A 13,744-nucleotide genomic window follows, 5' to 3' on the forward strand; every position below is an offset into this window, starting at 1 on the left:
CAGAGGGAAAACATCAGAGAGATGAGATTCCATTCTCACACGGGAACTGCACTACGCAGGCTTTTAAAACCTGCTTTTAAGAGTACAATCTGTCAGGAGCAATGGGAAATCCAAGAAATAAAATATTTCAAGGTATGTTTGCTGGTATAAACATATCCTGTGATCTTACATAACCATGTTGCTTTGGCAGCTTGATTATAAGACTGTATTTCCAAGGTGGAAAAGTGCTCTCTTCAGTTGTTGGTGTAGCACAGGACATGCCTCTGGTGTTTATACAGAACAGACACACCACAGCTTTTAAACAGTGTTCCTAACATGTAACTGAAATATAATACCACCCATCTTATATAGGTTTAGTATCGCTTTCCCTGAAAATGTAGTCTTTTGTAACTACAAAAAAAGAATCTGAAATGTTGCCTCCTAACAGGGATCTTTTCTTCCACAATTAGAAACACACAAACATTTTATTTATTAAAGCACTTAAGACTTGAAAACGTTACTAACAGGTCCATTTTTGCTCCTCCAGTCACTGCAAGAAATTCCAGTCCTGAACAGAGGGCACCAGCATGCTAAATTCAGAAAAAAGAAAGATTTTAGCATACTTAAATGTCCTAAACATCTCTTTGAAATCATGTTGATTTCTTTTAAGGGACACATGTTCATTCTACTGAAATGATCAATTTTTGATGTTGTCCTATTACAAATTATATGGATGGCAGAGTTGGAAAAAGGAGATGTTAACCAAGGCACTGAAGGTTCTGAAGCAATGACTAACAATAATTTGAGTAAAAAAAGATGATTTTGTGGTTAGGGAGTGTTCTAGATGTATCCTTAAGGCATGTGATTCTGGTTTTACATAAAAGCCACCTAAATCTTAAGACAGTCAAAACAGATAACTGAAGAAGTAACTTCATCAGATAACTGATTTTTGAGCTAAACAAACTGCTGTTTTCATAAGAATGTTTTGCCTTTTTTGCCTGAAACTGTGTTTCTGACATCCCTTTTACAGCTACAGTTTATTTGTCCGGTTCAGGAAAAAATTGAGTGTATTAATGGAACTCTTCTATTTCCACATTAACTGCTTTGAAAGTGCAAGGGAAGTCATCTTTATTGTAAAGCATGAGCCAAATGTATTTGGAGTCCTCTCCAGTTGCTGTGCTGAAATGGACTGGAAGGTTAAGTGAAAAGTGACTGCAAGTGAAAGGGACTTGTAAATACTTTTATTGATTAAAGAAGCACCAACGTTCAGAGTCTCAAGTCTCAATGCTGTGATAGCATTAAAATTGTTAAATTAAAATTATTAAATTAAAAATTATTATTAAAATTATATAAAAATTTAGGTATTATATTTATGACATTTTCTCACAGCACTTTTATTTTAGACTTAAAAAAAAAAAAGCCTTAAATTCCCTGACTAATGTAATCTTACCAGGACAGCACTGCCAGATTAACAATTGGTGTACACTGACTTTTTGGGTATATACTGAATTAAGATAGATAAATCTGTTTCAGAATTTCATAACACTGTAGGAGTGTCAAGAACAACACAAAGCACAAAAATAGCAAATGTGAAAATCTGGACATGGTTCCTATGCTCTGCGCAGTCTGGTTTCTTACTGAAAGCATTTCACATTGTGACAGAAGGGTCATCTGCCTTCCTTTCTGGCTCCTCAGCACCTCAGAGCTGCTCCCTGGTGTGGCTGGCGCTGCACGGGGATATCTGAACCCAAGCCAAGGGCAAGGAAATGTGCTGCTCTCTCTAGTAGTGAGCTGATGAAGGTCACTTCTTTAAAAGGAGCAACCTGATAGTCTCCAGGCAGAGAGAGGGGAAACCCCAGCCAAAGAAATGTCTCTCTTGGTCCTTCAAGATTTATGCTTTGTATCCATTTTTTTTTTGCAGGATTTCTGCTGGGGCTTCCTTTTATCCATGTCTTGTATTTCCAAAGGAAAGGGCTTTAGGTTTTCCTTCACGCAGGGGAGACAGAAATTTTTGGAGTAGAACAGACTACAGTCCTGGCAAGAAAATAACATTACTAGCAGGATACACAAAATGGAAATGCTTACGTTCCGTTCTCATTAAACTACATTTATATTTAGAATTTTTCTAAAATTAATTATTCTTTGTCTAGGCTGAAATATTCCAGCAATTTAACTTTTTCTTACTCAATAATTCTAACATCTGGTTAGAGCCAACTGGGTGAAAAATAAAACCCCCAAATCAACAAATTGACCTTCACCAGCTCCCTGCTCCAGGGAATAGCAGCACCCCTCCTTCAGCTGCCTTCTCCTTCCAGCACCATGCATGGGTTTCCTGGCTCACTGAATTCCAAATAGGATTTCATGGGTAAGCTGCAGCTGGCATTGCTGATGGATTGTACTTGGAGAGTGAATAAAGGTGTAAGAGATTCCATGGGTTTTACTGAAACAGCAAAGTTTTCCTTTAAGTCTTTGCTGATGAAGGTTTCTACCACCTGGGAGGATCTTCCAAATTCCTGCAATGACGTGTGAGACTTGGAGCCTCAGCACAGTCTCCCTCACCAGTCTCCACAGAAATGGACTAAAGGCCAACACAAGTACCAAGTACTGGGGGCTCTCAAGACAGACAATCTTGTCTGTAACTCCCAAAAAAACTATTCTTACTTCCATTAATCCATGCACTTGTATTGTCCTAGGAACTAAAAAATATCACAGTTATATCAATATCACAGAGGTGTCCAATAACCAGAGTAGTTAAATGAACTCCATTCATCTGAGACAATTCAAATGATATTTCATCTCTTACCCTTAATAAATGTATTCACTGGTTAAAACCTAAAACCACACCTGGTACTAAAGCTTGAGCTAATGGCTCTCCTCTGAACTCATGATAGCAAAGTATAAAAGCTGTTGTGCCTAAAGAAGATATTTTTGCTATCCCTGTTCTGTTCACTGCTCATACAGCCCCAATATTTCTTTTTTTTCCCCAGGAGCTGTAACCAGATGCTAGTAATTGAATAGAAAGAAGCAAAACTGGTGGAATATATTTTAATATATTTGCAATGTAGAGTTTGAACAACTGGAAGATAAACTAATTAATGTATTATTCCTTTGCTCTGCGACGAGACTTGACATCCCTGGTTCTCTTGATGTGCTGATCACCAAATTCTAAATAGGATTTCATGGGTAAGCTGGAACTGGTGTTACTGATGGATTATTCTTGGGTATTTAAGAATAAATAAAGACATCAGTTTAGATAGAACTGGACATCTTCTGGGGAGAAATGGATTCCCTGGGTCTTACCTAAATAGCAAAGTTTTCCCCTTGCCATGGTCATTTGCAGCTGGCCTTTCTCTGGGAGCTAGGCTTGCGTATTCCTGTGTTCCTCTCCTTGGTTTTGTTTCTTATGTCACTATCTGGGCTTTAGCAGCAGATTCAGCTGAAAATTATACCCAAATCACAATCAGCCTGCTTCTATGTGACTTGGAAGCTTGAGGAACAACTTCTCTTCATCTATTGTCCTTTTCTGTGTTGACTGCCAGGCCTCTTCATGGTCAGGAATGTGTGAGGCACTAGCCTCTGAAAAGCCCTGTAAGTGGATTTCAGTTGCACAACCTCCAGAGCCTATTGTTTTTTGTCTCTTGGTATCCTTAATACATTAAGCTGCCAGTTTAAAAGGGGAGATTAGAGTTTTAGGCTATCATTGTTTGCATTTCCAAATGGCACACAGCCCCCCAGCTCCAAGGCTCAGGGCTCCCAGTGGTGGCCACTGGGCCATGGCAAAGGAGGGGAGGGGCTGTTCCTGCAGGTGGGATCCCTGATGTCAAGACAGCCCCTCACAGATAACACAGGTGCTCAGCTTCCATTCTTTTGGCTGAAATGCGTTGCTACCTACTGCAGATTTTAGCCAACAGGAACTGGCAAAATCATGACTTATGAACAACCCTGAGCATGTATCTGTAGTCCCACTCTCTCAGTCCTGGGATTTTCGGCCTAACTATTCTTTCAATGCCCTATGAATTAAACTTATTATTAGAGTTGAGCCCTTTTTTAAAACCCTTATCCTGGTAGAGTTCTGTGTTTAATCAGATAATTCTTTCATCTGTTTTCTCCCTTCCATGACCCAGACAGGAAGGGGCCATTTCAATTTCAAATTTCATAGTCCAATTCAGGCAAAACAGTACTGCCAAAGCATGCTGCCATCATTTATTTCTGTTCTGAATGAATCATGTCTGAAAGTAATATACATATACATATACATATACATATACATATACATATACATATACATATACATATACATATACATATACATATACATATACATATACATATAGTATCTTTACCACAATATGTAAAGGAAAGGAAAGGCTCTGCCCATCCATATCCAGAACTGACCCTGCATGACTGGAAGCTGAGTGGGAAGCAGCTGCAGTATTACATTTATCACTTAACACTTACAAACATGTCCAAGGTCAGTGCTCCATGACCTTCTGCCAAGGTGAGCAATAAGGGATGAAACTTGCTCCATTTCCTCCTTTCTTCTCCAAAAGTCACCTTTTCTCCATGTCTTTAGAAAGTGTTGCAATAAAACAGAAGTAACTATTTTAAATTACCAGTATGGTCAGATAATATCATTTCCTCTCCCCTTTTCTGAAAGGTTAATAGGAGGAAGGGCACTCAGCCTGGCCAAGGACTTTTAAAAGCATGTCTATTATCTTACTTTTTGTGTGGTTTTGACATGTTTTAAGACATTACAGATAATCATTGGAATTATTCCCAGTTGGATCAGAATTAATGGCACTTACCAAGGCACTCTGATAAAAGACTTGAGCAGCGTGATACAGACTACAAAATGATTGAAGTAAATTAACTGAGTGAAACTTCAGAGGATATTTGGAGATGTTTAAGTTTATGAGCACTATACAGAACAGCTGCCAAGTTTATTGGCACAGCAACTGAAAGGAAATACACTTCAGCTACCATGGGTTTTCTCATGAAAAGCCTAAAATCTGATCTGTCTCTCAAGTCTCCTTAGGTACAAAAGCTATCTAAAATTCCTTTGCCAAATCCAAGGTCAGAAAAGTCTTAATTTTGCCACACATTAGCCTAATACTATTCTGAATTACCACAATATTAAAAGAAGCCTGTCACTAAAACCTTTCCAATTGGTCCAGCTTCTTTGCCAAGAGGCCCAAGAAAATATGATTTTCTTCAGCTTCAATTCCTATGTTTTGACATTTAACTCAGCTCAGGGGTGAATTGATATACTTGGGTCAAGCACAAGCAGGAACCACAACCACTAAGGAGATATTGTCCTAACTTTGTCTCTCTCTATTGCCTTGGATAAGTTTTTACTTCTCTGGACTTATAATTTTCCCTACATAAAGAGGAATACTATGTGTTTATTTACTTTGTGGTGTGGGTGTTTGAAGCACTAATTATCATTTTTGTAGATCTCTTTCAATGTTACCTAAGCAGTATTGCTAAATTCATTTTGAAACCATAGTCATATGTGTGATTCACTATCTGGCCTGGCCAGTTAGGTAAGAAATTTATTCTCAATTATTTACAATCAATGTTTTACTTTGAGTGTTACCATCAGGGAATCTTGAAAATTCAGATAACCAGCAGTAAATGATTGACAAATTTCCACAATAGGCAAAATAAGCAGGGCTTTCAAAAAGGTTAGAAGCTTCCATTAGCTTACAGCAAGTATTCATTCATTCATTCTTCCATTTATTGCCAAGACCTAGGTTAACTGGAAAAAACCATATATTTTCAAAGAAAGTCCCACCTTCATTCAGAAAAGCACAATGCAAAGACCCTGAGAGGCTGAAATGCTCTATCTCTGATTGCTCAAACTGCCACACTGGGAAATACCTGCTGAATCCTTCCTAAATTCAAGACACTTCACTTGGGAATGAAAATAGTTAATTGTGCTGAAGTTTGTCCTAAATGTGTCTGTGTTGCCAATCCTCTGCTGTTAAAAAGGAAGGATAAACATGGCATGTCAGGGCAGGAATCAAGCCCCTAAGCCCAAACTTTTTGAATAGCTGCACCTGGCTCCTCATTGGGCTGTGTGTGAGAGGGAGTCAGCCCCTGCCACAGCAGGGACAGCAGGGAAGATCTTGCCCATATCATGTGAGCTTTGCCTCCACACAATTGCCCTGAGCAACCTGGCTCTGGAAACTTGAGCCCAGCCGCCACAGCCACAACCAGAGGGTGCTGGCACTTCACCAAGTCAGAGCCTACAACTCCGTCTTGAAGCTTCAGAATAGGAAAAAAATAAAACCCCAAACCCTCTGAGCTGAAATCACTTTTGGTGATTTTCAGTCATTTAAAAGTCAGAAAAGACTTCAGAGATAGGATGTTGAGAAATTCTCCCAGTGCAGGTAGCCGGGTGTGCGAGCTCCCCATGCCAGCTACACATTGTGTCATGGATGGTAGGAAGGAACTGGAGCCTCCAGCCACAAGCCAGGAATGGGCACAGATCCTTTTCCTAACAAAGGACTCAGGGCCCTGCATCACAGTCTGGGAGAGGACTGGTCACCCTGAGACTCTGCAGGAGCCAGTGAACAGCAGGAAGACCCCAAACCAGAAATTCTCCACGGGAATAGGCACACAGACTGTAGGGGTATAAAAGCCCAGGGGTTTCTTTGTTTGGGCTCGTCCTGGAGGAAGCAGCCTGAGCTGTTCCTGCTGCTGCACCATTCAATTATTAAATCTTTTTTTCCTGAATTGGATACCTAACAAACCTGAGTAAGAACTTTCTTTAATGAGGAAATAAACACAATCAGGAGAAAGGCATTACTGCACGCTCCTCTTAGCCCATCCTTGCTGCTGACCGCCCACAGTTCAGAACAGCAACTAAACTGGGCCAAATGTGCCAATATCCTTCTGGCTGTGTCTGCCCAACTCCCAGAATTTGAGATTAACAGCAAACAAAGGGGCCAGTTCTGCACTGAGAAGAAGGAATTAAGACAAATAATTTAATATCGCTTTTCTTGACTGCACTCAGATTTCACAGTTTAAGATTGCCTTTCAGCTGCTACTTCAGTTCATTTTTCTTCAGAGAGCAGCATGGCATGGTACAAATCTCCTTCCTGCTCACTTTAAACATTAACTTTTGCAAATAGGATGACAGCCCTGTGCTGTGAATGCAAACCTAACAATCCATAGACATTTATATTCCCTTTACAGAAAAAAACCCAATCTACTATTGTATGGGATCCATACTGCCCTTACAGTGTCATCTATATTGCCCTTGCATTCCCTGGTGCTAAGAAAGTAGAAAAGAGCACTCCTTGTGCTTGAGAGGCTGGACTGATCTCACCTGTAAACAGAAAACCCACAGATGCTGATTATTTTAATTTAATACTGAAAGCTTCATCTGGCAGAATCCACAAGAACATACAATTATGTGTAGACATGATTTTCTGAACCTGAGAGAGTTTTAGGCTCTCAGGGGCTGAGCTGTTTCCCAAGGGAGTCTTTTGGGAAACTTTTTCTCTCTCAAGGACTGTTGTGTAAATAAGATTTCGGTTCTCAAAATAAGGACACAGATGTTCTGAGAGTGTTTTTCACTTGTCCCACCAATGGGATAAGGGAGGTGTTGTTCCTTGTACCAATCAGGTTAACCTGTATCAGGACACCTTACAAAAAGGGCTGAAAACCCCAAAATAAAGGCTTTTTGCCTCATGAAATAAAACCTCAGCTGTGTGGGATAAGAACCCTTGCTTCATACTTTGTGTCCACTAGCAACAACTATGTACAATAACATACATATAGTAGTAGGACTAGGGGGAATGGCTTGCCTTAAAACCTGATTATTTGGGATTTTGCTGTTTGATCTTTCTCTGACAGGTCACCAGGACTGGAACAAAAAGAAATTATTGAAGCAGCTTGTTTTGCTTGTTACTTACTGTACCAACACACACTGCTCTGCTACACAAACTGCAATGAGACCCAACGATGAGGACTTGTCCTTGTCAGGGGTGAGAGGATCCTTCATGACATAGGCCTCTCACAAAAGCCTGCAAAATAATAATTTCAGGCTTTTAAGTGTATACCTCACAGCAGGAGATGGTTGAGAGGGGAAAATTGTGGAGGCTGAAAAGTTATCAGCCCTTTGTACTTGATTTGCTCATCCTGCTGTTGTACCTGAGGCAATGCAGCACCTCTGCAGCTCCTTTTCTCTTCAAAACCTTTAACTCTGCAGCTGCCTTCAGTCCTGTACTGCACTTTCTATCTCTCTTCCAACAGTAGAGCAATTGGTGAGCCTCTTAATGTCATCTTACTAAGGTTTTTTCAATGTTCTACCTTAAAGTAATTATCTTCTATTTTTTATGGCAGGCACCCCTTAGCATGGCCAACTTCAGTACCTTGTCAAGTCACCATTTCAATTGCACAGATTTTAATCAGAAGTCCTCTTCCAAAGCTGCATGCAAGTATAAAATATAGAGGTTTTTCTGCTCTTGGTTATGTGACTGCTGTAAAGCTGAGGTCTCCAACTCCTGAAAGTAGGAGCTGCTAGCAGAGAGCCTTGCAGTTACCTCCAGTGTACTTTGTGTCACAGACTGTACTGCTTGCTCCAGGGGGTTGAGGGAGTGCATTTATTAATAATTTGACAACCTGCTTAGGAAAAACTAAAGCTTTATTTTTTTTCTGTGAGCTCCAAGCAAGATAATACAGAAGCCTGTTGAGTTTCTGTCTGCACAGGGAACCCAGCAAGGGCACCTGGATTTCTCTTGGGCTTAAGTCAAACTTGGATTATGGTAATAATATGGATAAAAGGTATTCTGTCAACTCATACTGCCTTCTCCTTGCTTCTGTACACACACAAGTGTGTACAGGAGTGTGTCCAGCACTGTGTTCCTCTCTTCTTTTTCTGTCCACTCAAACAGAAAATTATATGGCCAGAGCCTTCCACTGTTAGGAAAGATCAGGCATCTTACCATGGCAGATCACCCTGTCAACAAGTTCCTGGGGTACAGGGACTGTGTTTGCAAAGCTCCCCTTGCAGGATTCCCAGCCCTCATAAGTGCAGAGCCATTGGACAAGGCCTCCTGTCCAGCACATTTACTGCAGCACTACATTTGGGACAGGTGAACAAGCCAAGAAAGATGGGGTGTGAAGCTGTTTCTTAAAAGCATCTATAGAAGTGTGATGTTTCAGCATTATTCTTTTCCTTTTGGCACCTGGGCAATCCAAATAAAGCTGGGATATTAACACTGAGCTTGGATAACCTAAATTAAGATTCACATCATTCAGGCTCTTCAGGAATGGACCTGATCAAAGGTGAGCCATTGCTCTGCTGAGTGGAAGAGGGAAAATTAGCAGCACTGTGGGGTTTGGAATGATGGAAAGACAGCTGCCTGAGGACAACAGCCCCAGCAGGTGGTAATCAACAGCTGTTTCCATTCTTTAAGAAACTGAGCGGTCTTATTAGGGTGAAATGCTGAATACATTCAGCAATACATACACCAGATCCAGAGAGTTCCTGACCATGTCTGCTTGATGGATTTGTTGACCATGATGGCCCCCGCCAAGCTACTCATGCATTTAAAGCAAAATGCTTTATTTTATGGGGAGTTTAATGTCTGCAAACAAAGCTGTAACTGCATAATTTCTGGGCAAACTATCCCAACTTAGCAGAGAGAGAAAAGGCTTTGGTCTCTGAAAATATAAATACATAGTGAACATCCATACACCCTGATGTCATACAGTCTGACAAGGGATTGTCCAATCCACACAAAAAAGCACTGCTATTCAAAACTCCACATCATGCCAAATAGCTCTTAAGTGTTTTTGCTATATATATTTGTGGTGGTTCTAAAGCATTAGCTTTAAAAGGTTATAAAGTGTTATTCACAGAGTTGATCTCACTTTTTTAATAGTGAAAAAACTGTCAATTCTCAGAACTGGCCAGCTATTGGCCAGGTCTCAAGCAGAAAAACAACTCCCAGCAGCCTCCAGCAGCCTCTCTCAGAAACCTAACTTCCATGGGTGTTCCTCACTTTTTCTAAAATGCCAATTCATCACAATATTTCATTCATGCTGTGTGTATGTATTGCTCACCTGAGAGAGGCTACAGTGAGGGAAGGGCTATTCCCAGAAATACCAGGCTGGAAGCCAGCAGTATTCTAGCAAAAAAATATTGGTATAGTAGAGTTGTCAGTGGAGCTAGAAAATAGGTTAAATACAAATTTTTGCATGTTATTGAAGCAGGGCACAAAAATTGATTGTTGTCTTTCCTACCAATACTGCCAGTTTTTAACATTCTTTCCCCTTGGTAAAAAGGAGATCACTTTAAGTACCAAGCTTCATGTTCAGGGTCAGTACAGCACATTATTGGGCTCATGCAATGAACACTACAAAGAATTCTAATGCTCATAGCAGAAATGAAGTCTGTGATCTCAGAGGGAACTTACACAATTGACTGAGTTTGGTGGTATCCACCCACAGTATGTGTACGGGGCTGGTAAATCACACAGCTCACATTTGAGCTCTCCTGATGTCTGAACTTCTTTGTGAGCACCCATTTTTAAGCTACCTGCAAGAAACACATTTCTTTTCAAACACATCTCATTTTTCAAACATCTCATTTCAAACACAAAAAAATCTTTTATCTTCAAAACACAATGCTGGAAACATATCTGCAAGAAGATTAAAGTCACCTGAGACATCTGGCTTTGCAAATTAAAACCCAGCAGAAAACTGACAATTGCAAACCTTGATTAGTAAATATTTTCTCCCAAATCAAATCGGTTTCCCATGTCCCAGTTAAATTTTCAAATTCCTTAGGCAGGTATATAAACTGCAGACTGGGATCCTGACTATAAAGTTCACCTATTAATTTGGAACATCCATGAAATAACTCAAGTGACAAAGCACATGGCTGAGATCTCAAAAACCCTGTGTTCAACTGAGGTCTATACTCCCTAAGTGCTTCCCAGGACACTGTTCCCTATCTGCTCCTGTGCAGAATTCCAATCCAGTTCTGCAATGCCCATCTCCTCCCTCAAACTGGAGCCATTAAAGGGTTTGGGACCCCACTCAGGAGGCAGGTATCAGGAAGGTAAGTGTTGCAATGAAAAGACTGTGTCTTTTTCTTTGCTTCTGGTTCACCTTGAAATAGTTTTGGAAGCTTACCCCTGGCTACCTGCTCCCATCTAGCTTTCTATGGAAATGAGGCCAATGGAATCACCCTATAACTTGATGAAGTGTTGGCCCATTCCAGCCACATGGGACAAAGGAGCAGACACCTTTAAAAAAGCTTAGGTACCATAACTTTTGTGAAGACAGGCAGAATGGGAAGACTGCTTTATCCTCCTGGAGAATACCCATATATTTCTATAAGTAGGAGAATCTGCACTTAGGAAAGTTACTGTCCATCCTTCTGACAGACTTCAGGACTCACTACAAAGGTGTGGTCATCAGTCCCAAGATATAACACGTAAGAAGTCATGCTCCATCAATTTTGGTGCTAACAGATTACTTGTTTAAAATCCTGACCATTGCTTTACATTTGGGGAGCTTACTCTTCATTAATACCACTAATATTAGTTGAGAGTCACACCCTCAGCTTTTTCCAAAAGTATGGTGTGGTAAGTAGGCTTTTAGGATTGATTTTAGTCCACCAACAATCCTATCAAGCACAGCTAACCATGTGCATGCCCAAAAATTGCACCAATCCATGAAAGAAATGTGGTTGATTGTTTGCAAACTGGGTATCTTTGTTCACCTGCATCATTTTCTTGTACAGACAATTCACGTTGTAATTATCAAGAAAATTATAGCTTTTAGCTAAAAACCCTCATGCTTTTCATGGTGTGAAAAGTGTGCAACGGTGTTCTGCTGCAAACCAGTCAGCTTCTGGAAGAGAAGAGGGCTGGCATCATGTCACTAAAGGACACAAAATGATTCACACAAACACTTTTCAGCGTTAGAACAGGAAATAACCAATAATCTTTATTCTTTGACTCCAGTACTTATAGATTCTCAACAATGACCAGGGATTGGATAATTAAGTTCCCACTTTCCCAATCACACTGGTCATGTGAAATGTCCATCAAAAGATGTTTCTTTGAGAAGGAATGTGATAAACAACTTATGTTTATAGAACTTTCATGGGAAAGTAACTAAAACTATGAAAACATTATCAGAAGGTTTTCATTTTCAGGGCAACATCATGAGGCTATGAAGAGGTGAGCACCAGAAATGTGGGTTTGGGTGGTATCTCAGCAGGTAGGTTGTGTGTGCTCCCAGCTGAGCACATCCACAGCCTGTCAAAGGACAGCAGGGCATTACTACTCTTCCAGCTCTGAGCCCTCTTACCCTGCAGACCTGATTCAGTACACTAAGGCTCCATCCCTATTCATGCTTCAGCTCAGAGGTTTTCTTTAGGAACAAATTGCCTGACTATACCTCCTTACCACACAGGTTTGCACCACAGAACAGTTTCACAGCACACAAACCAGAGGGTTTCAGAAGAAACAGACCAAAAGATGTGCTCCAGAAGCACATCCAGAAGCACCTAACACACCCCAACCTGAATGTCTAGCTGGTGGCAATGCAACCTACAGACTGGCACCAGAGGTGATCTAAAACATCCCAAAACACAGAGAATGGGCAGCTTGTATCCAACACCTAAAACCTTGGTCCATAGTTTCAGTCTTGCTAAATCACACTAGTTACTAATGCAGTATCAAAAAAATACTTCCTAATCTTCTTCCATTTTTTTTTTCCTTATTGCTTTTAAGGAACTAAATTGGCTTGTAGAGGAATCCAACAGCTGCCAACAGTAGAACAAGGTAAGAGGCAGAACTGCAGCACCAGCAGAAAGCAGGGCTGAGATGAGGGACCTTCACATCCCTCTTTTGGAGACAGTAAGCTGCTATTTCTGCTTGCCCAACAGAGTGAAACTGAATCCTCAGAGACATCTGCTGACAAGGTAAACTAGGGGCAAGGTGAAGCAGAGCTGCGACTACTTGTCATCTAGTGTTCCAGAAGAACAGGGAGATCCTCAGAGACTACAGAGGCTTCATGACAGGCACCATGTTCAGAAAGCCCTAGACTGTTAAACTAAAAATTAATTTTGGAAATAATCTCCCTTACCTCATCACTTCTTTACCACCAGCCTTTCTACTGTCATTCCTGGCTTTTCAGTAGCACAGTAGCTTCAGATGTAACACAAATGGGGCTGGACACTGGATTAATAAATAAATTCACCTTGAGAACACCTTAGGAAACTATATTTTTTCATAAATGAGATGACCCTTGGATATGATTGACAGGGATGATTGAGAGCATTTAATTAATTCAAGTGCTTTCAGATTTGTCAGTTAGTTGCAAGTACATGCTACCCATTTCTCCCCGTATATTTCTACCCCTGTATATTGTAATTTGGATTCTCCAAGCTATGCACTAACTCAGCTAAGAAGTCTACACTTTGAACTCTGCATTTTAGGATTACCAGCTAGGTCCCCCTGACATACATAACTACCTTTTCTGCAGGTACCCAGCAGCAATAGCAACACACTCACTTGACTGAATGAGATTCAGACCAACACTTGTTTGCAATTTTTTGTAATCAGTCCTCCTTAAAAAGGAGAAATCATTAACCCCAAAGAAGTAGTGTATGGAAAGTCACTTGAATCAAATACAGAAGACTATAATGGTGACTTTTTCTTTAAAGTAGTGCAAAACACCAAGAACCACAACAACAAAAAATAAGTATTTATGGCAGTGAGGGTCATAGAGTTTG

The 13,744-nt window shown here is 40.5% G+C and overlaps 1 protein-coding gene across 1 annotated transcript; it reads right to left on the minus strand.

The window, feature by feature from the left end:
* Nucleotides 1-1,863: 1,863 nt before the first annotated feature.
* Nucleotides 1,864-10,520, minus strand: CDPF1 (cysteine rich DPF motif domain containing 1). The gene is given in 5 exon segments (XM_088055065.1): nucleotides 1,864-2,013; nucleotides 7,902-7,957; nucleotides 7,960-8,012; nucleotides 8,553-8,560; nucleotides 10,419-10,520. Coding segments are annotated over 5 exon segments (369 nt in total).
* Between the last annotated feature and the right edge of the window lie 3,224 nt (nucleotides 10,521-13,744).

This window comes from Pseudopodoces humilis, chromosome 5 (assembly GCF_049639895.1).
Source record: "Pseudopodoces humilis isolate 2021_Gansu_Grassland_sample_001 chromosome 5, ASM4963989v1, whole genome shotgun sequence".
Classification (NCBI taxonomy): domain Eukaryota; kingdom Metazoa; phylum Chordata; class Aves; order Passeriformes; family Paridae; genus Pseudopodoces; species Pseudopodoces humilis.